Source organism: Apis mellifera, linkage group LG10 (genome assembly GCF_003254395.2).
Source record: "Apis mellifera strain DH4 linkage group LG10, Amel_HAv3.1, whole genome shotgun sequence".
Taxonomy (NCBI): domain Eukaryota; kingdom Metazoa; phylum Arthropoda; class Insecta; order Hymenoptera; family Apidae; genus Apis; species Apis mellifera.
In genome coordinates, this window is record NC_037647.1 from 9,251,127 (window position 1) to 9,278,048 (window position 26,922).

General features: G+C 47.0%; 2 protein-coding genes across 7 annotated transcripts in view; one reads left to right on the plus strand and one right to left on the minus strand.

Moving 5' to 3' along the window:
• The window catches only part of LOC408294 (protein FAM76A), a 46,635-nt gene that overhangs the window by 12,850 nt on the left and 6,863 nt on the right, over nucleotides 1-26,922 (minus strand). The window lies entirely within an intron of this gene.
• Nucleotides 883-26,289, plus strand: LOC408295 (probable serine/threonine-protein kinase DDB_G0282963). 5 transcript variants are annotated; one of them, XM_006566009.3, is made up of 8 exons: nucleotides 883-1,517; nucleotides 18,627-18,839; nucleotides 19,578-19,697; nucleotides 20,369-20,494; nucleotides 20,609-20,735; nucleotides 20,844-22,790; nucleotides 22,873-23,214; nucleotides 23,332-26,289. In XM_006566009.3, exons 2-8 carry the CDS (start codon nucleotides 18,633-18,635, stop codon nucleotides 23,490-23,492), a joined length of 3,030 nt encoding a protein of 1,009 aa, XP_006566072.2. In that variant the 5' UTR covers nucleotides 883-1,517; nucleotides 18,627-18,632; the 3' UTR covers nucleotides 23,493-26,289. The 5 variants fall into 5 exon arrangements, with proteins under 5 accessions (XP_006566072.2, XP_006566073.2, XP_006566071.2 ...); XM_006566010.3 differs by having other exon boundaries at nucleotides 18,632-18,839; XM_006566008.3 differs by lacking the exon at nucleotides 883-1,517 and adding an exon at nucleotides 15,222-16,911.

Consider the following 26,922-nt stretch of genomic DNA (forward strand, 5'->3'; position numbering starts at 1 on the left):
GGTGACTCGAGGTGGCCGAGGCTAGGAAGAGAGAAGAGGAGGGAAGGATGTAGAAAGGGACAAGGAGGAACGAGAAGGAGGTAGCGTTCTCTCGTAGCGGAGGAGCGAGAACTCGGAGAGCGAAGCCGAGCCGAGCCGTAGCGAGGCGAGCGGAGGGGGTGGGGAAGAGTACCGTTGCTTCTGTCGATGGAGAATACTGAACCGAACGAACGAACGAAACGTACCGCGGCTGCACCACCTCGTCGTCCTCGTCGTCGTGGTCGTCGTGGTCGTGGTCGTAGACGTCGTCCTCGTCCTCGTCGTCTTCGTCGTCGACGTCGTTCTCCTCCTCCTCCTCCTTCTCCTTCTTTCCCTTCTCTCCGCGCCTCTGTTGCAGGAACGAGAAGGCGAGGAGAATCCGAGAGGGAAGAAAGGAAGGAGAGAACGAGGAAAGAGAGAAGAAGGCGAGAGGAGGAGGAGGAGGAAGAAGGGACGAGAATCGAAGGAAGGAGCTTCTCTCGAACTCGCGCGTTGTTGAAGAAAGACGAAGAGGGTTGGAGGGGAGCACGCAGGTAAGGGAGCAGCAGGAAGGAGAACGGAGGATCGAAGAGAAGGGAAGAGAAGCGGTCGAGAGAGAGAGAGAGAAAGATAGGAGGGGGGGAGAAAAGAAGTCGAGAGGAGGACTCGTGGAGCCGAGGCGAGCGGAGCACGGGCCTTCTCTTCCTTCCTCGCCACCCGTCCTCCGCCGCACAGTCCTCCCGGCGACTCACACACCAACAAACGCGACGGTAACGTGGTTACGTTAGTGCGTACACGCGCGCGGCTCGTACACAAGGAGACACCTAGACTCACCTTACCCGCCGTACTCGTCAGTTCGAACCACGCGGCTTCGCACGGTGTACACGACCGTACGTCAAGGACGAGGCAGTCCTCTTCGCCAAAGAGCGAGGAGAGGTCCTCCGCGCGTGATTCCGATCCGCTTCTACCGTTGGACCGAGGCGTGGACCGAGCCCGCGGGAAAACAGGGATATTTAGCAGCGATCCATGGACGGCGGATCGGCCCGCACGGATCCACGTTGAACCGCGGCTCGTCGTCCATCCCTGTTTCTTTCCCTCGGCTCGAGGGGACTTCCTGTTCCGGAGTCCGCGCGATCCGGAACGCGTACAGAGCGAGAGCGAGAGCGAGAGAGCGAGAGAGAAAGAGAGAGAGAGAAAGGGAGAGAGAAAGAGAGAGAGAGAGAGAGAGAGCGGGACGTGGGTGGCGGGCAAAAGCCGAGAGGGAAGAAGTCGAAGAACTCGCCAAGGAGTTTCCGAGTTTCGTCCGATCCGATCCGATCCGATCGGGAACGAGAGTCGATGAGATCGACTCGGTCGTCGCCAAGGTTTCGCGCGTACCGGTCCCTGTTAGTGACCGCTGACGGATCGACCTGTGTCACGGCCTGAAGATATGTCAGTGACTTTGACTTGTGAACTTTGACAGTTTGCCGTGCCTTGTGTCAGGAGTTCGCCGCCTGCTCGAACGCGGGGAGACGTCCAAGGTGAGTGACGGAGAGCCCCCCTTTTTTCGTATTCCGATATTTCGTGCCTCGCATATCGTAACGCACGTCCCTGTATGTATATACATGCGAGTCAAATTTCACGCGTTCGTTCACGAACCGATCATATCCGTGCTTCTAATTGCTTTCTAGTAAAAGTAGGCCCTTGCCGTTCTTTTTTTTCTTTATCGTCGTTACCCGAAAGGAACGAACGATTTCGATTTTCTTCCGGAAAGTTCCGTGAAACGTTGACAGCTCGACCTATAGTTTTTTCCTTCTCTTTCTTTCTTTCTTTATTTATTATTATTTTTTTTTCCCTTATATAACAGCGAATCGAAGGAAAATCGTTAGGAGGGTATTCGAAAATGACAATCGAACGACATCTCTCGTACAATTCATGGGTTAAGAACGGTAGTATAGCAATAAAATAACAGCCAAGAAAGCGTTACTTCGAACGACCGAGACCCTTTAGTGCGTCGAGAGTTACGTCATAGAAGGAGCTCTTCGAATACAGAAAGTGTTTCTTCACGCTCGATTCTTCGAGAGCCTTGGCCCTAACGGTACCAGGACCAAACTTAAAGCCTGAAGAAGAAGAAGAAGAAGAAGAAAAAAAAGGGAACGGTAAAAGCGATAACGCAATCCTCGTTTTCGTTTCGTTGCGTTGAGTTGTTCGTTATTCGTCTCGAATAAAATTCCCGATCCAAACGCGATTCCACGCGATGACAACAAATCGATCGATCTGCTATACTTTTCCAAATTAGAAAAAAAAAACTATCGTCGAATTATCTTCCTTTCCAATTGAAAAATATATATATGTATATATATAATACTCGCTCGTTATCGACCTACTGGTAAACGGATTGGATTGGATCACGTAGGAAGCGTCAAACAGCGAATAGAGAAACACCGTTAAACGCGCGTATTTCCTAATATGACATAACGGTGCACGGTTGGCCCCCCCTTCCTCCTCCTCCTCCTCCTCCTCCTCCTCTTCCTCCTCGTTCGAAAAATCTGTCGAACCACCGCGTGGTTTCCGTTCCTCCTCGTTCGCGATCAGTGATCCCGAACTCGAACGATTCATAACTCCGTTTACTTTCTTCGTGGGAGAATGAAGAAGGGAAAAATGGAAATAGGATGGCATAGCAAGGTGGGAAAGCTAGACAACAACAAGGAAAATTAACATAATGCCCTGAATTAAATGAAATTCCGTTTAAATCCGGCAGCATTCCGTCACGCGAACTTGTTGGGGGAGGGGAGAAGGAGAGAGGGAGGAGAGAGGAGAGAGGAGAGGGAAAAAGGAGAAAAAAAAAAAAAATATTCAAGGAAAGGAGATAAACGAATCGAGAATCGATTTCTGCCTCGTTACGGGATAAGTGGTTTTCGATTTTGAGAATGGCACGCTGTGGGAGAGGATAATGACGCCTGCAGGTGCCTACTAATGTGACATAACGGTATCCGCAGACCGCGGTTCGTAGCCGCGGTCATTGCAAACTCGCGTGTATGTAATCATTTTGGGGTGGGGGACGGGGGCGGTCGATTTATTGGAACGGTCGTTGCACTTTTCAAACGGGCCACTTCGTGTCGAAAGTCAAGAAGATGTGATCCCAATGATTCGAAGAAACCTTTTCTCTCTCTCTCTCTCTTTCTCTCTATTATTTTAATCACTATTATTTAAATCGAAACATTCCAACATTTATTATTTATTTTCTCAAATGATAAATAAACGTAAGAAGCTTATTTACGAAAATAATCTAATATATTTTTCCTAAATAAATGTATCACAATTTTTTGAAGAAAAGAACAAAAGAAAGTAGTAAAGTAAGAAAAAAAGAAAAAAAAATTTTAACCAAAATCGGAAACGATAATTCGAAGAAGAGATTAGATCTCGACGCTTGCTCCCCCCCTTTCGAATATTTTGATCTCGTCGTAATCTAATTAGTACGAGGCAGAAGTAACGTCGCTTTCTCCGTCTTTAAGAGGAAAAAGAGGGAGGGAGAAGGAGAAGAAAGAAAGAAAGAAAGAAAAAAAAAAAATCAAGGGTGGTCGATGACCGTGTCGTGTTCGTAGGCCTAGCCTAGATTCGTTCGCCGCGGGCGAGCGGCGAGGCTGAAAGTACCGTAGCGCCATTTTCCATGCAAAAATTGCGCTTGTCCTGCGATTTCGCGATAATACATACGCCGAACCGTAAAGTATTACGCGCTACCGTAACGATGACCGTCCGGTGTATATATACACGGTGTCCCGTTTCACGCGCTCCTCTTTATTAATTATCGCGCGTTGACACGTTTACCGTAAAAGAACAACTTTCCAATTAAATTATCTTCTATTCTTGCGCCGACAATCGATCCATCCAAATGTTTCCAAATCCTCTCGTATCTCAGAGTGTACACACATCCTCCTCCTTTTCGGACAATCGATCCTCGAGTCGATAAAATTCAATGTCCGCCAAGTTTCCTTCCAATTCCTTTAATTTCCCTGCTGCGAAATGGAGGGAAGGGAGGGCCTCGTTATCAAACGGCGAATTTATCGCGATTATCAACGTCATTATTTTTATCGCCGGCGTGGTTAATATTATCGAGAAGAAGGTGCGTAAGGACCGGTTAAACGCGAGGCGCGCGCGCGCGAGTCCGCGTGGATGCGCCCCGCTATAAAGCCCATTATACTCACTTCCTCATTCTCACTTACCCTGTTCTCCGCAAGAATTTACCGCGATAAAGTTGGCGGCGGCAACGGCGCGTAAATCTTCAATAAAAATATCGTAAAACTCCTTCGGTTCCCGCCGGATTCCAAGGTCAACCGGGGGGGGTGGAAGAAAAAAAGAAGAAAAAATAAACACGTATCCCGGTGGAAACGTCATTAAAGCCGCCCAACGCTTGCGCCTCTGTTCATTCTGAAATCGTTTTATCGCGAGATTGTCGAGGGAGGTGGGAGAAAGGGAGGAGGGAGGAGGAAGAAAAATGATCGTTACCTTGTGACCATGCTCGGTGCACCGAAAAACCCCTCAGAGTATCGCGGATCTCTGGTGCGGAGGCACGTATGATGCACCGGGTGGCTGTTTTCGAGCGCGAAACCCGCGAACGTGAATGGAAGAGCGTGTACGCACGAAGCACAACGGGGGTCTTGAGTGTGGGTCTAGCGCCAAGAGCCAATAACCGCCCTACATCGCGCTTTATCATTATCGTTGAGGGAAAACGTTGCTCATCGCAGTCGAAGAGATTCTGACCCGAAATCGAGGATAAAATGAAAACGAAGGAGGAAAATCGAAAAGTATTAGAGAGAAGACGAAGATAGAATGACGAGGATCGTATCGATATACGTATATAAATGGAAGAGATGGATTATTTTTAAAAATTCCCTCTTACGATTATAGATGAAAGTAGGAATGAATAAAAAAGAAAAGAAAAGAAAAGAAAAGAAAAGGAAAGGAGAAAAATCGGAGCTGGATTCGATCGAATTGATCGTCATCGAGAGGTAAATAAACGTGGCAAAAATGAGCGGAATGGTTGGATGATCGAGTGGAGAAGGCCGAAGTATGACGAGGAATGGCGAGGCACGTATAAGCCACGTACCGGGTGTTCGCATCGCGCAGAAGCGCGTCTGGTTAAAGAGAAGGAGGAAGGCTCGAGCTTGCACGTATATAGGAGGCTCGCGAGCCGAGCATCAGGAGTCAATGACCGTTCTACATTGACGCGTTGCGCCGGCCCGAGTGCCGGCTGAGTTGAGTAAAGTCACGGCCAGCCATCAGCCGTGAGATTCCCTCCCTTCGCTTCACTTTGCTTGCGCTATAGCCTTGCTCTACCTGTCGACAGCCCCGAGCTACTCTTGAGCACGATCAAAACACACTTTTCCTACACGCGCAACTTCCGTTTTCATCACTTTTCCGTTCCATTTTCTCTTTTCTCTTCCTCGAGCGCGTCGGCTTCGACATTTTCTTTCTAACGCGTAATTCATCTACGTTTAAATTTAAATTTAATATCCTTTTTTTTCTCCTCGTTTTTAAAAAAAAAAGATTCTTATTTCGGTTAAATTATTATTGTTAACTTGCATTGTTATCATATCGGGTTTTGAGATTTTGAAAAAAAATTACAGTTTCCAAAATTTGATTGATTTATTTATTTATTTCGTCGAGTTCACGCTCACCTCGCTCAATCCCTCGAATTCAATTTAAATGGTCGGTGGCGAGCACGTTGAAGATTATAGTTTACATCGAAAAAGGAAAAGGACGAAATGGTTGCGTGGTCTGAAACGCGGCAGCTGATGGGCTATCTCGAAAGAGTGTAAAACAGGAAGTTGTCCGATAGGAAGGTGTACGAACGGCGCTCGATCGTGAACAAATTCGACGCGGTCCCGATAAGATTTTATGTACTTCCTGGATCACTTTTTCCCAATGTCCACCGGGTAATTACGTATCGAGGTTAAATTTAGCTTAGTTCAAGGCTGACCTATCCTTTACTCTCTCCACGGCAATAAACGGAGTTTACTATCGTCGCGATAGTACCGGAGGAAGGTACACTTACCTAGAAAATATACCACGTAAAATTTCCATTTTCTCGAGTACCCGTGAACGACTTTGAATAAGCAACAACTAGCTGGAAGAACGATTGCCGTTGGAGCAAGTATGCCGATTTGCAATTCAAAACGGTCGCGCAGTTAACTTCTAATTTCTTCTTAATACCACGAACGATTTATCACCAGGATTTTCGCAGCGTCGTCTTCCTTTCCTTTCTTTCTTTCTTTCTCTTCTTTTTTTTCCTCCTCTTTTCCCTCTCGTCGAAGAAGGGAAAAAAATCGGACAATTTCTATGAATTTCGTCCTCGATTAATCGGTTCGAACGATCGGTCGAAACGAAGAGGAATTATTTCGTTTCATCCGACTCGAAAATTAAACCGGTAATATATGAGCGAGCGAGCGGTCGGTCGAGCGCACTCGTTCGTTATATAAGGTGAAAGGGCGACTGACATTGACATTGAAGTTCGTGCTATTCAATGCGGAAACGGACAAACTCCGTTATTTAATCTCTTTCACAACGATTACGAGGAACGCTTTATCGGCCGGAGGTATCGACCGGAAGCGCAAATGCGCGTTACGTGTTCCATCGAACGAGCCCGACTGCAATCCTCGCGACGCGTAACAAAATATCATTTTTTCCCCCCTTGCAATCTTATCGAAACATCCGTCAACGAACAATATCCTCTCCTTCCCTTTCTATCACTTTTACGCGTAAATCGTTTCGTCGAATGATTCCTTCCTTCGAAAAATTCGTAAAAAAATTTTCTTTCGCTCGTTTAATTAATTAAGAAGAAGGTATTCCCCTCCCTCTCGAGAGAAGCTCCTCGAACGAGATATAGGAGTACGTATGCCTGACCTGCCTTACGCCACGCGAGTCGAGCACAATACCCCCGAATAACCGACGCTCTTATCTGGCTACGACAATTTCTCCGGCGTCGTGCCGCAGGTCGGTACTCGGTGACGTGCACAACTCGCTTATATCAGGGTCGTCATCCGGATGCTAATAATTTCCCTGCGTGTTCCTTCCTTCCTTCCTTCTTTCTTTCAATGGAATTCGTACGATATAATATAAATTCCACGCGAATTATATATATATATATATGTTCCGAGACCGAGAGAGGAGGGTCCCCGCCCTCTCGATTTTCACTTTTCAAAAGTGGATTTTACGCGAACCGTGAAGAAATTCATTGTCGTGGAGGAAGAGGAGAAGGGAGAAAGAGCGATTGACGAGCGTCGTTGGTCCTTTGTGCGTTCGGTTGAAAAGCGGCGAACGAGGCCCGCGACCGTGTACAACACGTGGAACAACAATTGGTTTCGTTGCGGGGCGCGCAAATGTTCCGAGCACCGCGGCGCGGCGCGGCGCGGGTTCCTTTCGCGAAATAGGTTACATGGACAAAGGAGGAGCGAGAAGACCGCAGGAATGCGGAGGGAAATTTTCGAAACGGTACAACCGTGTTCCTCCTCGCTTCCCAATGCGCAAACTGATTGCCCGTTTCGTTTGCTTTTTACCGTGGCAAAGCGAATAGCGAACGCGAGAACGCGAACGTTTCTTCAGTCAGCGGTCAGCTTTTCTCCTCTTAGCCTCCTTTATTATTACGTTTATGTATTTCTCTTTTCTTTTCCTCTTTTTTCTCCTTCCTTTCCTTTTCTTCTTTTCTTCTCTGTTTTCTATTCTATCGCGATTTTGAGAAACGAAGAAGTTGGCATGTTTCGTTGGAATGAAGAAATGCGGGCGGAAAGAACGAAAATTACGATTAATCCCGAGCAAGGACACCGTTACGCAGTCCATTTTGTAACAAGTTTGTGCGGGCCCCGCCGCGATTTCTGCTATTACAAAATGGGTTGCCGCGGCACGACGAGTGCCAAGTTCATCGACCGTGCAGGAAAATGAAAATCCGCCTTTCCTTCGCTCGAAGGAAATCGGGCACACGGCGAAAAGGGAATTGAACACGCGCATGAGAACACCGAGATTTCGTTCGTTCGCTCGCTCGTTCGTTCGTTCGTTCTCGAGCGTTTCGTTTCGAAGATAAATGTCCATTTCTATGCGCGGCTTTGACGGCTCGTCGCCGAGTCGGTTCGAGGTGAAAGAATGGAAACTGAGCGTAAATTGTCTTTGAGGAAACAATGCCGACAGCCTCGAAGTGTGCTATTACAAAATGGGTTATGCAGCGCGCGAAGAGAGTCAAGTTCAATAACCGACGAGAATGGAAACCTGCGACCTAGTACAAATTCATTTCACTCGTGCGCGTAAAAATCTCGCCGATTTCTTTCTCCGCTCTGACAATTCTCCAAGGATCTCGCCAACCATGGATGGATCTAGGAGAGAGAGAGAGATAAATAAAAAGAGAGAAACAAATTTTTCCTCGCGAATAAAAAATTTTCTCGAAATTTGTTGTTGTTCACCCGAAGGAAATCTCTCGGATTTCGACCTTCGGAGATAAATCGTCCGAGGCGAAAGAAACGACAGCTGTGTGTTAAAAAAAAAAGAACGCGAGCGATCAAGCGTGCACGTGAATTTGGGGAAAAGGATAGCGGTGCGCGCACGGTTCGAAGTGTGCTATTACAAAATGGGTTATGCAGCGCGCAAAGAGAGTCGGGTTCAACAACCGACGAGAACGGTGAACCGAGGCGCGCAGGCCGGTAGCGAAAATGATATAGCGGTCGTCCGTGACTCCACGGCGTACGTAGAGGAGGTCCTCGGCCGAGAACGGAGAGGACAGAAAGAGAGGGCAGACCGGCGAGCCAGCCGGTCGACCTCCACCACTGCCGTAGTCTGCCGATCACGTGTCCCCATTGAAAGCTGGCTGGCCACGTACGGCCTGACGTCGATCACAACTACTCGAGAGCGGCGCTCTGCCTTGGCGCGCCACGTTGCTTCCACCGCGCCCGGCCAGCCGTCGTCCGTTTCCACTTGTACTTTTGCGAAACGATACGCGCTGCTATGCTGCCGGACCACTTTTAAATAACCTCTACTTCGTCCCGATTTGGGTCACGGAGCGAACGACCATCTTTTCCTTATTTATACAAATATAAATATCCCAAGATTTTTCGCGCAATTTTCTTCGTTCTCTCTTTTTTTATTCTTAATGAATAAGGAATCTCGATCTCTTCGGGGAACGTTTACGACACTTTGAGAATCTTGGATGAAAAAGTTTAACGAAAGTTTTAGCTTCGTTTCGAAATGCGACTCTTTGGAACGAGATCGATTAAAATTTTTACGATCTTCTAAACGAAGAAACGGAATAACGAAGGATGGAGTTTCGAACGGCACGATTCAGCCAAGAGGAAAAATTGGCTTTGGTCACGGTCCGTTCGTGACTTCATCGAGGAGAGCAACGAGCACCGTTCGACTATCCACAATTGTCTCCGTCCACCGATCGATGGAAAAGAATACTTGGAATTCAGGGCCGTCTACGTCGATCGCCATTAATCACGATCGGCGCAACGATCGATACGAAACCTGTCAAGGTTCAACGTATTCCGATTCTTCCACGTGTTGTTGAACTTGCGAACGTGTCGAAACGCAGACCTGTTCGCCCGATGTCTCTGACCCGGCAGCCTCGATTCGTCTCTTCACCTTTCGGTTGCATAAGAATCGCGGAGCAACGTTACCCATTCGTCGCGTTCATCCATCCATCGAATGTTTACAACCGAATTATCGATCAACTCAACGCGACTTTCGTTTTTGGATTGACCCCTTTCCTCGCTCTTTCCTATCGAGAACGACAAAATGGTAAAAACAGGGACGACTTCAACTTGGAACAATGAAAATAACAAGTTGGAGGAGTTGAAAGGAAAAGAGGAGAGAGATAAAGCAGAGAGAGAGATAAGGAGGGAAAAAAAACGCGGCAGGCCGAAGACCTACCGAAAACGAATTCGGTTTTACTTTTGGCCTCGCCTTCGTCGGCCGTGCAACGGTGCTTTTACGCACCTGTACACGCATAGACCCGTGCATAGTGGCCCACGTGTAAACGTCTTCACGTATTCATGGTTTTACGACCGTTTGGTAGTCGTAGCTGTGTACCGGTACCTCGGTGTACACAAGCCTATGTACAGTTAGGCGAGTGACGCGGTTTGGTTTCGACGTCGGTACGTGGCGATATGTAGGGGCGGCGGATGCAGCCAAGCGCTCTCGTAGCGGCTAATTTTGCCACCTAACTTTTCCAAAATCCACCACGTTTCCTTCTTCCTTCTCTTCTTGTAATAATAAACGTTCGATTTCGGAGGTCGTTATCGAGGGACGGTGTCGATCGATGAACGAGTGAGAGAGGAGAAAGAAACGTGAGGAAAACGAAGGAGAGGAAAGCGCGCGGAGGCAAGGAAGGCGTAGGAAACTTGGCCGGCTCGTTTAGGAAGATTTTTCGCGCATGGCTGGGAGCACGACGCGTTCGTAAAGTTCGTTCACCGATGCGTCCGTCCAACACTGTCTCCGTCCGTCTATCCGTCCCTGTCTGCGGATCCGCGTGTGTACATGTGTGTGCACGCGTTGCGTGTAGAATATAGGCGCAAAAGGGGGTCCCCTATGGGGGTATCGGAACCTCGTTACTCAGCGCACCATGCCTATAGCGATGGTCCAAGTCCAAGTCCAAGTAGACCTCCAAGTGGGACAATGACCGGCAGAGACCTTCTTTCAGATCCGTGGCGAGAGAGAATGGAAGGTGGCGGTGAACGAGGAGAAAGAAGGACGGAGCGAGGCAGCGCGTAGAGGAGAGAAAGGGGAGGGGCAATCGCGAACTCACTTCGCTAATTCACTTGCTCGTTGCTTTTCCGGTTTACATTTTACTCTACCAGCCGGAGAGTACGTCGGCCTTTAAACGGACGACCACGACGACGATGAAGGCGGGAAACGAGACTTTAGATTTTCGTTTAATTTTCGGATCGAACCCTCGCTCGAGAAACGAAGCTAGCCGCTCGATCGAAGAATCGACCGATAATCTTCGACTCGAGAGAACTTTTTTATCGACCGAGTTCGCCCCGATTTTCGAAATAAATCTGCACCACCGCGCGAGCGAATTATTTTTAAACAGCGGAGTATAGATAATCTCGAAGATGATTATGAAAATTCCAAAGGGAGATAAGGGGAGAAGAGGGCGTCCAGGAGGAGAGGAGAGGAGTAAAGTTGGCTGGAAGATCGGTGGAGTAAGAGAACAGTTTCTAGAAAAAGCTCGAACGCAACATGTCCCGGTTCAAAGCCTCGCAAGGGTCATCGACCCCCCGCAGACTCGGCAAACCGTCGACCTTCTTACAAACGTCCAGACCTTTCTTAACCATCGGGAACACCGAATGAATATTTGATAGATCCGCGGCCGACCGGGCCTCTGACCTTCGAAATTCGGCAGCTTTTACCGTAATTGGTTCGCCGATTAAACCTATCTCGGATCTTTGACGGTTCGACTTTGACGCGATAGAGAAATTTTTTCCAGGGAATGATTCACGAAGAGTAGAAAGGTAGAAAGGAAGGAAGGAAGAAAGAAATTTTCTTCCGCGAGCGAGGAAAAAAGAGAAGGAGGGGTAAAAATTTTTAAGAAGAGTGAAAAAACGCGAGTGGTGAGTCAACGATATTTCATTCTAGACGAATTTCAACCCGTTATTCCTGGAAATCCGCGCGTGTGCGTACACGAAATCGGCGTGATAAACACACACACACACACACACACACACACACATATATATATATATATATATATATATATATATATATATATATATATATATATATATATGTACGCCCGTATGGCCCGTTATTCTCTAAAGTAACAGTTACGAGCGTAGTACGAGAGTCCAAGTATCGCGCGGTGCGTGGAATAGGTTCGATTCGAATGGATTCCATGGAAACGGCATTTCCGGTTCACATTCGGTTTTCTATTCGTGGCCGCTATTACGCGTCTGATTAGAAACTTGCCAACCATCGAGACAACATTGCGCTTCCGCCATTCATTTTACGAGGACAAAGGATCGAGAACCTTCGGTTTCCCTTTCAACCGTGATTCAAAAGGTACGACCTGACGTCGTAACAATATTATACGCCTATTATATATATTTCGAGATATTTAATATGGAAGAAAATTAGGATCGAAGAGAAAAGTAGCAAAGAGTAGACAACAACAACGGTAATTTTCTCGTCGAATTTATCGATGAAAGAAAAATCGAGAAGAGAAGGGGAGGATAAAAACTCAACGAACGATTACCCTGGATTCCCTTGTGTTTTCTTCGCCTTAGAGACGCGTTCAAAGAGACGAGCTATTCCGAAATCGGCCGATCTGTATCTGATTCTTCTCGCAAGAAGCGGTCGAACCGAAGGAAATTAATATATCTGGTACAGTCGTTCCTCCGAGGAGGGAAAAGATCGACGACCCGGGGAACGTATCTGGGTTAGTAGTCGTCGGCGATTCACGCGGAAACTTCTTTCGCTAGGAGGGCACTGCGTGGAAATTCGCAAGGTGGCTTCTCCCTCTCCCACTCCCTCTCCATCTCCCTCTCTCTATTCCTCTCTCTCTCTCTCTCTCTCTCCTTTCCTCCCTCCCTTCCTCCCTCTCTCTCTCTTTACTCTCGTCTCTGCTCCTCGAAAAGTGAAATTTCGTGCGAGCCGTGGCCCCGCTGACGAAATTTCGTCGTCGCACGAATACACCGGGTAAGGTCAACGGCCTCGCCCACATACCGACACGAGTCACTCTCAGACCTCGTGTCGCGAAACTGTTTCGAGATCGAGGCTCGATCGAGCGGCAAAACAATGCCGAGCCTCTCCTCGGATCTTTTATTTTCACCCGTCGAAAGAAAAGAGAAGAAGATCGATACGATTTTTCGGAAAATCGTCGAAACGTTCGATAGTTTGGGGGAAATTTGGACGAGTTTGGATTCGTCCTCGATCGTTTTTGCTTAGAAAAGCGTTAGATGGGAAAAGCAGGTTGAAGTTACGCACGCGTGATTGAGACAGGAATTATTTTATTCCTGTTTGGGGAAGAAGGGGGAGGGCGCGAAACGAAGGGACAATGCGCGCGATAAAGCGCTATTACCGCCATAAATTTAATTCAGCCGGTACGAGGCATTTCCACAGAATTACGAATAAATCACATCTGGCACGATATTCTATTAATTTCAGGAACAGTGCCAAGTGAATTATTGCCAGTCGATACACTGCAATGCCTCATCGTCGGGCCCGGTAAATATTTTTCCCTCCCCTCCCAGATTCATTGAGCACGAGTTTGAGCAGAAAATCTCCATACCATCCCCTCCCACGCTCCGATAAACTTATTCCTTTCTCCTCCTCCTAGAGTCTCCTATCTGTGTGCTCGCGATCCTCCTCCTTTAATCGACTCCGCACCGATGTTTATTCCGCAACGTCGTACGCTTTTCACTTGTACGAGGATATGGAGAAGGTGAATGGCGAAGGGGAACGATGCTCGCTATTATCTCTCTGTCTCTCTTTCTCTCCCACCCTCCTTTGCGCGCGTGGCCGATTTCGTATAACCTTGCGGAAGGAATCGGGACCGGTCTTCGAGATTAGAAAGAAAAAGAAGAAGAAGAAGGTCGACGACCCTATTCTGCTCGTTCTATTCTACCAGACGTGTCGATGATCTCTTTGGTTACCGATTACGAGAATAAAAAAAAACAAAATGTCGTGTTACAAAGCGATTTTGGGGAATATCGATCTCGAGTATGGCCCATATATATATATACATCATGGATATCTCGAAATGTGACCTGTCACAGCGCGAGTAACGGGAAAATGGATGGATTGGACGTGGAAGAGGCGCGAATTTCGGACGGGTCGATAATAAAATGAGAATCTTGGATCGATTTGGGCCGATTTACATTCATGCGGCTCGAACGTGATCAGCGTGTATGCAGCGAGCCGTGAATGGGGAGAGGAGGGTGGAGGGGGGAGCGTGGGTAAAGTGTGCGGCGCTGGGGTTAAATGCACGTCCCCGTGAAGGGGTTGGCAGAGGACAACGGACCGGTGGAGAGGCCGGTGCGAGAGGGACGCACCGTGGAAAAAGCACATGCTCAAACAGGTGTAAACAAGGACGGGAGAAAAACATCGAAGGATTTTTGTAGACGGGTGTCTGGCTTGTGAATTCACCAGACCAGAAGAAATTCTCCTTCGATCGACCACTACGATCGTTTTTTTTTCCGAGGAACGATATACGAATTTCTTCTTTCTTCCCTCCCCAATCTTTCTCTTTCTTCGGATTCGCAAGGAAAAAATCGCGTTAATTTCACCGTCAGCTTGCACGATTCGATTTAAATTCAAATATCGAGGTATTTTTTTTTTTATATCCTCCATTCAGTCAAATCGATCGTCGATTCGAAAATTCCTACGTTTCCCTCCTCGCGGAACGAGAACGCGCGCGAGAATGGCCGAATACCGTTTCCGTATTCTTGGATCACTTTCTCACAACATCGCCCGCCCTATCGATTTTTCGCGTTACGTAACCCCCCCCCCCGCGTCGGAATAAAGTTGCACTCTCTCTCGGAAGGAGAAAATCCATTTCCAATTTTCGATGAGATCGAAATTCTAATAGCATCTCCGTATCGATTATGGATTATACGCGCCGCGATCACGAACTCTCGTGAATAACCCTTCCCCTTTCCTCTCGTGTTCGTCCCTTCCTTCCCTCCCTTCCTCCCTTTCTTCTTTTTTTCTTCTTTCTTTACATCTAATATTACGGGAGCAACGGGATAACGTCTTACGCGATCGCGAGAAGTTATCCGAAGAATTAAACTTAGAAGCGATCGGCGCATGCACCCTGTCGGCATCGACGAACAGAGAGACGGAGAAGCCGGCAGAGCATGGAAAATCCGTGGACGACGGAGGAAAGAGAAACAGGGGAGAAGGTGGAGGAGAAGAGAAAAGGAGGGAGGAGGAGGGAGGAGGGAGGGAGGGGATCGGCGAGAGAAATGAAGAAGGAGAGAGGAGGAGGGGGAGGAGGGGACACGGTTGCACGCGCTGGAGTTGGTAGTTGGAGGGGTTGAAAGGGGTAACGAGAACGCGCTCGACGAAGAGGGGAGAGGGAAGACGAGGCGAAGGTTGGACAAGGAGGAAAGAGGGAAATGCACGAGAGAGGTACGGTGGAGGGGTGGGGCGGGGAGGGGGGAGAAGGATAGAGGACGAGAGGAAGGAGGACGGTGGAGAGAAAGGGAAGCAGGGAGAAAGAGAGGACGAGCGTATATATATATACATATATATATATAGAGAGAGAGAGGAGGAGAGAGAGAGAGAGAGGGCGAGGGTGAAGTAGAGAGAGGGGAGAAGGTCTGGCAACGGGTCGATCGAAAGCGCAGCGCAGAGAAATGCACCACCTCTGCTCTGGTCTGGCAGCTTTGCTGGCACACCACCACGTCCGTGTTCGCCAGAAAGAGAGAGAAGGGGAGAAGGATGGAGAGAGAGGGAGAGAGAGAGGGATAGCGAGCGACCAATACCGACGCAGGGGGAGGACGAGCCAAGCCGACTCGCGTTGGGCTAGGTCAGGTCTACCCGAGTTCCACACACCGCTCTGCGTGTGCCATCCAAAGAGACCCGAAGGCGGAGACCACCCTCGAAAAAGGGTTGAAACGCGAAATTACGCGAACCGTTCTCGTAATCGCGGTAAAACAGTGTGTTTTATTATTATTTCTCGCGGGGAATTTTCCATCTTTTCCTACGTTCTCTCTTCTTTTTTTCTCTCCCTCTCTCTCTCTCACTCTCTCACTCTCTCTCTCACTCGCTCATTCACTCTCTCTTTCTCTTTCTCTTTAAATAAAAATCCAAACGAATCGATCGCGTTGCAACACCGGTGGTTTGTTGTTTGGCCCGAAAACGATCGGGGCATCGTAGACGCGGCGTGCTCGCTCGTCAACCGCGAGATTATTCCGCTGTCACTGACAACATCGAGGGTGGAAAGATCCACCGGTCATCCTTGGTGCGTGATTTATTTATTTATCCCCGATAAAGTGGAAAGTGGTTGCTCAGTTTTCGACTTTTCGATCCAGTCTTCGTCCTTCTTCTTCTTCTTCTTCTTCTTCTTCTTCTTCTTCGTCTACTTCTTCGCCGCTGGGAAAGTAACGAGAAGGGGTCGGTGGAGGGGGTGGTGCGAGAAGACAGGAAGAAGGTGAAGTGCGTTGAAGAAGAAAGAGTGATGTTCGCGTGTGCCTTCCAAGGATAAACAGGAGAGAGGAGTGGAAAGAGTGCTTCCCCGAGTGTTTCGTACAGTTTTTTTCCTCCTTCGATTCGACGGAGGAAGCGGATTTCGAAATCGTGAAAAACGATCGAAGAAGAATACGCGGAGGAGGTTTCGAATCGGACGGCGATCGAAAATTGCTGCGGGTGGGATAAAGTTGTTGATAAACAAGCAAGAAGGGTGAGAGTGTCGGTTGGTTGATTAACTGTCGGGTGCAACGACAGCGCCGATCCGAATTTTCCTTTTGCTCCTGATGTCCTGATAATCGATAAGCGTGGTGGTATAGGTGGTAGTGAGGACCGCCTAGGCCGGCAGCGATCGGCCTTATCGACGCCGACGAGAGAATTTCGTCGTGTTCGCCGAGGGACATCCTCGAATAAATGTTGAGGAAAGCCGACGTGTTTCATCCCTCGACGCGAGGTCATCCGAGGCTCCCGAGTGAGCTCCGAAGAGTCGTCGGGATGCCGATCTCCCTGAGAAATCACAGGATCACGTAAAAAAAAAAAAAAACCTGGATCCGGTAATCCGGTTTACCGAAGAGAAATCATCCCTCCCTGCCTCCCTCCCTCCCTCCTCCCTCCTCCTCCACCTCCCTCGTCGCGGGGGATCGAGGATCAGTGATAATCAGTCGAGTCAGCACAATTTAGGAAAACGAAGGAACTCGTCGCCGAGAGCGGTGTAGACACGATTTCGTCGATTCGAAGCTTCGTCGAACCGATGCACCAAAAGGCGTGAGTATCGCGCGTTAATCGTTGAACGAATTCGAACGACGCGCGATCCAGATGATTGTTGACAGTGATTCCGCGTTAATTGTCTCTTATCGACGAGACGAATTGACGATTGGCGAGCATTCGAATGAAATAAATGAGCTACCCCTGTCAAAAGGATTGACGGATTGAAAGTTTCGAAAATTCGACGTAGCTTTTCTTTTTTTTCTCTCTCTCTCTCTCTTTTTCTTTTTCTTCGAGCAACGAATTCAAAAATCGATCGACCACGCGAATAAAGCATCGCGCGTGTTGTGAACGTATCGTACGAAGATTCGTTGAAAAACGATTCTCTTTTTCTTGTTGCTTTAAAGCATCCCTTAAAAACGATAGTTTAAAAAATGACATTAAAGAGAGAAAAAAAAGGGGGAAGAATATAATATAACGAACGTTTTAAACACGTAAACACACGACGAAAACACTTGTGAACGATAGATTTTTTATCCCAAAGCTAAAATAGAGAAAACCGATATTACGTGACAAATGAGAAAAGAAAAAAGAAGAAAGATACAGAAACACTTTAAATATAATAACGAAACATGATTTGTCCCTAAATTGAAACGAAAAGAACGATACTGAGGAAAGAGAGAGAGAATAAAATAAAATAAAATAAAAATTAAAGAAAATTGGAAAAATCGAGGGCAAAGAAAAATCCTCTTAATCAGAGGGGGATCGAGAAGCGAAAAGTTAGGCAGAAAGTTAACGAATGGTGAACGTACTGGTGGTGTGCGATTTCCACGGAAATGGAAATTCAACGAGTAGCGAAAACCCCCGATGGGTAGGGTGGGCGGGGGTGAGGAGCGGAGGGTTGGACTTCAGAGTTTATGCCCCGTCCCCCTCCCTCTCACCCCTGCAGTCGATCAATGCGTGGACGGGTTTCACTTTCGCGATGTTAAAGTGTTGCACCATCCCCGATTGAGGGACAAGGGAAAAAATACGATTTCTCCCTTATCACGTGGATCGTCGCTTCTCTCTCTTCCTCTCTCCTTCTCCCCCTCTCCTTCTCTCTGTCTCTCTCTTCGAAGAAAGAAACGTAAAAGAAGACGTATAATTAAAGTTACGGACTTTCATCCGATGAGGAAAGAATACTCGAGGAGGGAAGAAAGAAAGAAAGAAGGAAGGAAAGGAGGGAAAAAAATTTCTCGACAGTTGCGACACGCGGACACGAACGCATTTCCTCTCTTTTACAAGCGTTTCGAAGTTAATGGTTCGAGTTATTGATCGTATCGATTTACCGGAATCTCAACTATTTATAACGTTCTGCGTTGTCGGCCGTCATTACACAGATAGATACTTTTGCCGTTGTCGATTCCTAAATAATATCGGGATTTTCTTTCGAGGTCTTCACTTTCGCTCGCTCATCAATCCTCCCCTAATCAGAGGAGGATTAGAAATTGTTTCTCGAAGATGTTGCTTCGTCGGCGTCAATCGTCGATTAAGAAACGATCCAAACGAATTATAAAATCAAATATCGATAAACGATCGGACCTATCCGGAAGAAACGAAGAAAAACGTTTGGCCAAAGCGTAGAATATTCGCGTAGAATCGTAGAATAAGAACAGATTCGAATAGCATTTAGACACATCCCCCTTTTTATCATCTTCTCATTATCGGAGAAGAGCGTTATACGATGAAAACTAATATACATATTTTCTTTTTTTTCTTTGTGAATTTTTGCACAGTGAAGGATGGAGGCTAGCGAGTGGGATCACGCGACCTTGAGAGAAGAGGAATTCGAGCAGCATGCGGTATATTTGGTACCGGATGTGTCGGCATCGCCTGGCGATACCAATCGTGCGGAGGCATCCCTGCCAAGAAATTTGGTCCTCAAACCTTCTCAGGCCCTCAACGATGTACGTTCCTCCGCCAAAGAATCCTTTCTCGAGACCTCCTCGGTGAGAGTCGCGAGTGTAATCTAAAAACTGATTTCTCTCTATCGCCCTCTAAAAAACGATCCCTTGAACGCGCGAAGAAAAAAAAAACCTTGGTCTTTGCTTCGAAAGTTGTTTCGATCGGGAGGGATTGTTGACGACGCGGCTTTGATCGTTCCACCCGATTTAAGGGTGGAATATCAAACTTGACCGAGCGAAACTTGAACAAGCTAATCAACTTACTGTACGACCTAGAGCCCAAGCGAATCGTTACACTTTCCTCGCTGACACGGGGAATCGAGACCAATAGCCTCGGTCATTGCACGAACTCCGCGAACTCTTACTTGGAGCGCGACCCGCTAATACGTCACACATCGAGTATCGTTCGATATCTTTTGCATAATTGAAAAAAAGATTTGAAAACGAATTCTTTATCGAAACTGCTAACGTTGAATCGGTTTTTGGAAAATTATCAAGGGTATCGCTACCAGTATTATTATACGTGCGTGATGAAAAGATCGATCCGTGGAAACGTTCGTAAATATATCACCGCGGATAAAAACGGTCGTTTTAATCGCGTGTTTCAAAAAAATCGATCTCTTCCGGTTTCTCTTATAATGTTTCACGCTCGAGCAAGGTATATTTCGCGCGTACGAGAAGAAATTACGGGGCGAGAAAGCGGGAGGGCCGCCGAATCGAAATTTAAACCGATCGAATCGAAAACAGATCAAGGAATTGATAAAGGATATCGATTTTCCTCAGGTTTTGGGTGTGTGGAGCACGAGTTACATACCCAAGGGGACGCGGTTCGGTCCCCTCGTGGGCCATGTGTACACCAAGGACTCGGTGCCGGCCGATGCGAACCGGAAGTACTTCTGGAGGGTAAGGATCGTTCGAGCGCCACCGTTCAAAAAAAAAAAAAAAAAAAAAATACCACGTTAGCAGGTATTTCGCAAGCGATCGGCTATCACATCGTAGGCAAGTCTCGTTGGATGGGACTGACTGAGACAGGGAGGGGAGGAGAGGGAGAGAAAAAAACGAGGGGAAGACGAAAAGGGAGGGAAAAAGATAGAGAGAGAAGCCTGCAAAGACCAGAAACTGGTTTCAGCCGATCTAGCGAGCCTTAAAGCGAAACCCGCGAAGCCATTGATGCCTCGTAACGAATTGATGAGTTACGATAGAGAGAACTTGGCTCTCTCTCTCTCCCTCTCTCTCTCTCTTTCTCTCTCTCTCTCTCTCCTCCCTTCCCTCCCTCTTTCGATTCTTGCTACTAAATCGCGGATATTTCCCCGTTGCTCGATGCCTTAACAGCCTCGAACATCGAAGATTTAGTCTTACCAGTTAGTCAGAGTCGAGCTAAGATTTCCTTCGGATACTATACGCGTTTATTATTACTACTATTACTACTACTACTACTAGTACTATTACTACTATTACTACTACTAATATTAATACTAATACTCCGCGATCGCGAGTCGAACGCGTGCGCGTAGACTCGTCGGTTGCCCGTTGATCGACTGCTAAATCGTCACGTTGCGTTAATCAATCGATAGGTGTACAAAAACAACGAGCTGTTCTACTACATCGACGGTTATGACGTCCAGAAATCAAATTGGATGCGTTACGTAAACCCGGCTTATTCGTCCGAATCGCAGAACCTAATAGCATGCCAGTACAAGGTGAGTCGAATTCGGATCGAGAGAAACCAAGTCCCCCCCCCCCTATCCACTCCACGTATCGTTCGGATTTTTCATCCGCCTCTTTCGCTTTTCCCCCTCTTTTTTTTTTCGCAGATGAACATATATTTTTACACGATCAAGCCGATACTACCGAATCAAGAGCTTCTGGTGTGGTATTGCAGGGAGTTCGCGGAAAGGCTCAATTACCCGTTGACGGGTGAACTAATGCTTCAAAGAATACGTAAGCGCCACTATATCTCTTAGCTTGAGAGAGAGGGAGAGAGAGAGAGAGAGAGAGAAAGGAAGAAGGAGAGGATATCCGTATCGTTGATATCGTGATACGTTGCAGGACAACAAGTACAACAATCTGCGTTACCGACGGAAATCCCAGCGACCGTGGACGTGGTGTCACCCCTGAAGGACTCGTCGATCTACGAGAGACGGTCGCAAATGACCCCGACGGACGGCTCGGTCAGATCGGACGAGGGCTACCATTCGAACGGGTACCACGACGAGATCCTCACCCCGCCTGAGGAGAGCAGCGAGTCGGACTCGGAGAACAATTACGTGCTCGATTTCAGCAAGAACGCGAAAACGTCGGTGTGCAGCAGCAACGAGGTGGTGAAGCAGGACAACGCGGCCGCGAAGAACGAGTACAGGAAGGTGAAGATCAAGATCACCAAGACGTACGGCAACTTTCAAACGTCCAAGCCCGGCATGGATGGGAACGGAAAGGACAAGGATCAGGATCAATTGGCCAGCAGGGCGGTGACCCCGGAACTGCAGAAACCCGTTTCGCCCATTATTCTTCAGAAGAGCGTGGTCCTGACCACGGTCGGGGAGGACGAGATCCCCGAGAAAAACCCGAAACCGTTCTACGAGTCCGAGGTGAAGGGTGGCGCGTTACCGGTGGCCGCCGCCAGGCCGGCCTACCTCGCCAGCCCGAGCAGCTCCATCCTCGAGAACATCCTTCTTCGAACCGCCAACACCGACAACAACAACAACAACAACAACACCACCACCGCCACCACCACCATCAACACCAATCACAATCATCACAACCACGGCGGCAACAACGGCCAACAACAGCACCACAACCAGCACCAACATCAAACGATTCACCATCAAACGCACGTGGACTCGGTCACGCCGCCCCCGTCCAGCCCCACCGAGATGGCGTACTCTTACAAAAAGTCTCACCGCTACGGCAACATTTTACCTTGCAGCCCCGACTCGAGCTCCAACCTTCCCATGCAACCGGACACGTGCGTCAACTCGACGAGCGGGGGCAACGCCGCTAACCTGCCCATGCAGAGCCCGACCGGCAACCTGCACTCGAGCACGGGCAACCTCCACCCGGGCCAGGCCGGGCCCAACAATCTTCTACAATCCCATCCGGGGGCGGCCAATATCCATTCGTCCGGCAACGCCTCGACCGGCAACAACCACCACTCGGGGGCGGGCGTGCTGTCCTCCACCACGATACTCACGTCCACGAGTAACCTTCACCCCTCGACCGCGTCCAACCAGGCTTGCCCGTCCAAGAGGAAGACCAAGAGCCCGTCGCCGAACCCGGCCGGGGGCGCGTCCACCGCACCGACCACCATCCTCTACTCGAGCTCGGGGGGATGCCAAATAGAGTCGAGCCCCGTCTATCCTAACTCGGCGGCCAACGGCAATCAGAGCGTATCCCCCATCTCCCCCATACAATCGCCCTCCTCTTACCCGTACGGTATTTACCATCAGAACGGCTCGTTGCACCACAACGTGGCCCCGTTGTCCATCAATTGCACCGCCTATTCGCCGACCCCGAGCGGGAACGTGGTGTACGAGAGGGCGGACGGGAGGAGGCTGGAGGCCGCGACGAGCAGCCATCAATTGCCGACCTCGTCCACGATGCAGATAGACGGTAATCAGACGTTGATAGCCGGCACGCACAATCTTCACCTGGGCCATCATCCGGGCCTCACCATCCACGCCAACTCCTCGTCCACCCTCAACCGATACTCGCCCGCGAGCTCCTTGTCCCCGGACGACCACGCCTGCTCGCAGAGCGGCTCGCTCAGCCCCAACTCGCAAGGGTCGAGGGGTTACAGGTCGCTGCCGTACCCGTTGAAGAAGAAGGACGGCAAGATGCATTACGAGTGCAACGTGTGCTGCAAGACGTTCGGCCAACTGTCGAATCTCAAGGTACATCTGAGGACTCATTCCGGCGAGAGGCCGTTCAAGTGTAACGTTTGCACCAAGAGTTTCACGCAGCTTGCCCACCTGCAGAAGCATCACCTCGTCCATACAGGTAAGTAGTATAGGGAGAGCAAAGTAACGAACGTTTCGTTTCGAAGCTCGAGGATATATATGTATATGACACGCGTGCGCAGGCGAGAAACCGCACCAATGCGAGATCTGCAAGAAGAGGTTCAGCTCGACCTCCAACCTCAAGACTCATCTGAGACTGCATTCCGGCCAAAAGCCCTACGCCTGCGACCTGTGCCCCGCGAAATTCACCCAGTTCGTTCACCTCAAGTTGCACAAGAGGTTGCACACCAACGAAAGGCCTTACACCTGCCAAGGCTGCGACAAGAAGTACATCAGCGCGAGCGGTCTTAGGACCCATTGGAAGACGACCAGTTGCAGGCCGAACAATATCGAGGATGAGCTCGCCCTTGCCGCGGCCGTTGGCTCGCCGACGTATTACGAGTACGGTCCGGACATGAACGTCGGTAAGTTCGATCTGGAGGAAAAGATAAGTGTTATTAACGCGATGATAGGATGATCCTGTTTGTCTCATTCTTTGTTCGTTCTCTGGGAAGAGAGTATAACGTTGTTTCGATTTACAGGAAACATGCCGAAGGAATGCGAGTTGGAGCACATCGACAATTACGAGAGGCACGGATCCGCTCACGGCCCGCACTCCACGTCTCTCCACAACTTGGAGAATTCCGTGGGGCGGCCAAGCGTCATAGAGACCTCCCAGCCTCACATAATCGAGTGCACCTAAAAACGGGGGTATGAGCCCTTTCGCTCAAACGCAAAATCCAGCCGTGGAATAGTAAACGAGTTGCTCACGACAAACGAAAACGATGTTACCCTCGTGAGATGGCAGTGAGAGCCATTGCTCACGATTCCACGATTCCCTTCGAAACATGGAGGAAAAATGTTTCTCGAAAAATCTGCTTTTCCTTCGTTTCGCGTGAGAGAAGCAGCGTGTAAGAAGAAAACAGTGTGAACAGAGATAAGGTGACCGTCGTCGATGATCGTCGTGATGATCGAAAATGTGAGTGAGATATTTTACGTGTGCGACAAATGAATTCGAAATTGTTGAAAGAGAAAAGAAGAAAAAGAAGAAGAAGAAGAAGAAGAAAAACTGTTGTTGCTTGGTTATTGTTAACGCGAAGGAATTCAAAGCTTTTAGTAGACGACACTTCTTGAAAGCTGGTTATACTTTTTACGTACGTGAAACGTAACGCGAAACGTAGTTCGATTTCTCTGACGAGGGTGGAAGAATCGACGAGATTCCAGCTACGAGCATACAAAGTTCCTTCCTTGTAAATACTCGTTTCTATATTTTTTCTATGGTAGCGCCACCAACGAAAACGCGAATCTAGAAAGAAAGAAAGAAAGAAAGAGAGAAAGAAAAAAGAAAGGAGAGAAAGAAGAAACAAACGTGAAACAAAAGTGGGACGAAATGAACGATAATAGGATTAATTATGTCTCGAGTCGTCACACGCTGCCATTTCCGGATAGAATCGAGAGAAAGCGAGTACCAAAGTCGTTCGAGCTTCTCGATTATCCTTCCACGGTCTATCCTAAATACGATGCTTAGAAAAGGTACCGTACTAACGCGGTACGATCGTTTTTTCTATTCTATATACATACATACATATATATATATATACAAACCGCTAAAAAAAAAAGAAAAGGGAGAGAGAGAGAGAGAAAAAGAAGAAACACTTCCACAAATACTTCCAACGTTCGGCTGATAAAACAGAAGACGGACAAACTCTCCAACGAGCAGTTTCTAACTCTCTGTCGCGCCACGCGTTCTCAACACGCCACGATGCGCAGTTTGTACCTTTTTTATTATAATTCGAACCCTTCGTCGTTTGAACGCTTAGGACGTTGAAACGAATATTTCGACCACATTTCCTGCAGAACGTATATATACAAACTGAACGTGTGTATATATATTTCATATATATATATATAATTATATATACATTATATATATATATATATATTTTTCCCTTCTTCCTCGCGGTATCACGGTACCATTTTCTACGCGTTCGAGCTTAGGCGGTTTCAAAGTGAGAAAAATGAATGGCGGATTTTGTCGGCATCCGCCATGGCGCATTCGCGGCAAACGCAACGCGCGAGGGAAAAAACAATAGCGAGAGTAAAAAAACGCGTTAAAAAACGAACAACCAGTGACGACACGACTGCAACTATACGAGACCTGTACCTGTATATACTAACATTACTATTAATTAATCCGATTTAATTTAAAAAGAAAAAAAGGTAATAATAATATAATATAAGGAGCTCTAATTTATGAATACCTTTGTATATGTATATGTATAAAATCGTCGTCGGTTGGCGAAACAAGCACGGTAGGCTGCGCTCTGCGATAATCTTTTTTTCAAATAGGGAGGAAAAAATCATTTCGAAGAAAAATTAGGTAATTTATTTACGCGCGTACACGTAACTGTAGTTGAAAAAAAAAAAAGAAAAAACGTTTAAGAGGAAAACAAAAAAAGGAAAAAAAAAAAGAACAAACACGGGGGAAAGAAAAGCTTTCGGTGATCGAGTATCTATATCTATATTTATACACGTTCATATAAATATAAACATATACATATATATATATATATAAAAATATATATATATACATATATATATATATTTTTTAGGCGTCCTTTTTGTCGTGGAATTTTCGAAAAACGGAAAGCATAGTCTCTTGGTCCACGCGAATATTTTTTTTTTCTTTTTTCTCCTTTCTTCCCCCCATCCTCGCCCCCTTTTTCTTCCCCCATTCCCCCCTCGAATTTTCCCCCTTTTCGCAACGCTGTTATACCTCTTCTCGTTCCCAGATCGATCCATTTTCAAAACTATCATCGTAACATCGACACACACACATACGCATACACATACACACACGCGCGTTTCTTTCGCATCGTCAATAGAGATAAGTATATATATATAAAAAAAAAAGAAAAACGTCAATAAAATATTGGTGCGATAACACACAAGATAATCGGGAGGATCGTCGATTTTTTAATCATCATCGGTTCGATTTCGTTCGACGAAGAGAGAGAGAGAGAGAGAGAGAGAGGGGGGGGGGGAGAGAGAGAGAGAGAGAGAGAGAAAGTCTTATCATTCCCCGTTTTATCGCGATCGCGCACAAAGTTTACTCATCGTTTACTCATCGTGACGTGGAGCGCGATTAAGAAAGTTGATTAATTTCGTGAGAGAGAGAGAGAGAGAGAGAGAGAGAGAGAGAGAAGAGAGAGGAATTATTGGCGGAGATAAGCGCGGTGGAAAACGCAGTATTCAGAATAGGAGGCATTAAAATCGTTTAAGTATCGGCAGGAAGGCGGTCGATAGAAATCTCGCGGTGTACAAAATATATAATAATTCGGTGGGGGGTCGAAGACTCGGGCGTGATTTTCATCGGGGGAACAAGTCGAAAGCGCACATTAACACACGGGAACGTTATTGGAAGTTGGTGAAATTTAGGCAAGGAATAAAAATGATAAAATGACCCGAGGGAAGGGAAAATCTAGTCAAAAAAAAAAAAAGAAAGAAAGGAAGGAAGAAAGGAAAACGCTAAGATGGCTGCGTCTCGTGGGTATAATATTTCTTTTTCGTGTAACAATCAACAAGAAATCCGCCTGAGCCTTCCTCCCCCCCTTCAATCTTTCGGCTCGCGCTTCGATTTTAACAAACGTGAACGTTTTCTTTTTTTTTTTTTTTTTTTTTTCTTTTTTTAGCACGTAAAGAATTGTAACTGTTTCTAGGTAACGTACGTAAAGTTACTCGGTGAAGATTACAAATCAAATCTTGAAATTTGTAAGATTCGTTTTTTAAAGCTGTTTAAATTGGCCAAAAACGATACGACAAATTTTTTTTTTTCTTTCCTTTTCTTATCGAGAACAAGAAAGCAAATAATATTAATAATAATAATCGTAATAATAATAATAATTATAATTATAATAATAATATTAATAATAATAATAATACTAATAATAATATTCATAATGATAATATTCATAATGATAATAATATTAATAATGATAATGATAATAACAATAATGATAATAATAATAATTATAATTATAATTATAATAACTATAATAATAATAATAATAATAATAAGAGTAATAGTAATAATAATAATAACAATAACAATAATAGTAGTAATAATAATATTA

Bases quoted from the DNA above. Each gene is read 5' to 3' on its own strand.
- LOC408295 (XM_006566009.3), top strand. From the start codon at position 18,633: ATGGAGGCTAGCGAGTGGGATCACGCGACCTTGAGAGAAGAGGAATTC. The intron at 20,736-20,843 runs GTAAGCGCCACT...GATACGTTGCAG, and splicing joins ACTAATGCTTCAAAGAATAC to GACAACAAGTACAACAATCT. The intron at 22,791-22,872 runs GTAAGTAGTATA...ACGCGTGCGCAG, and splicing joins GCATCACCTCGTCCATACAG to GCGAGAAACCGCACCAATGC.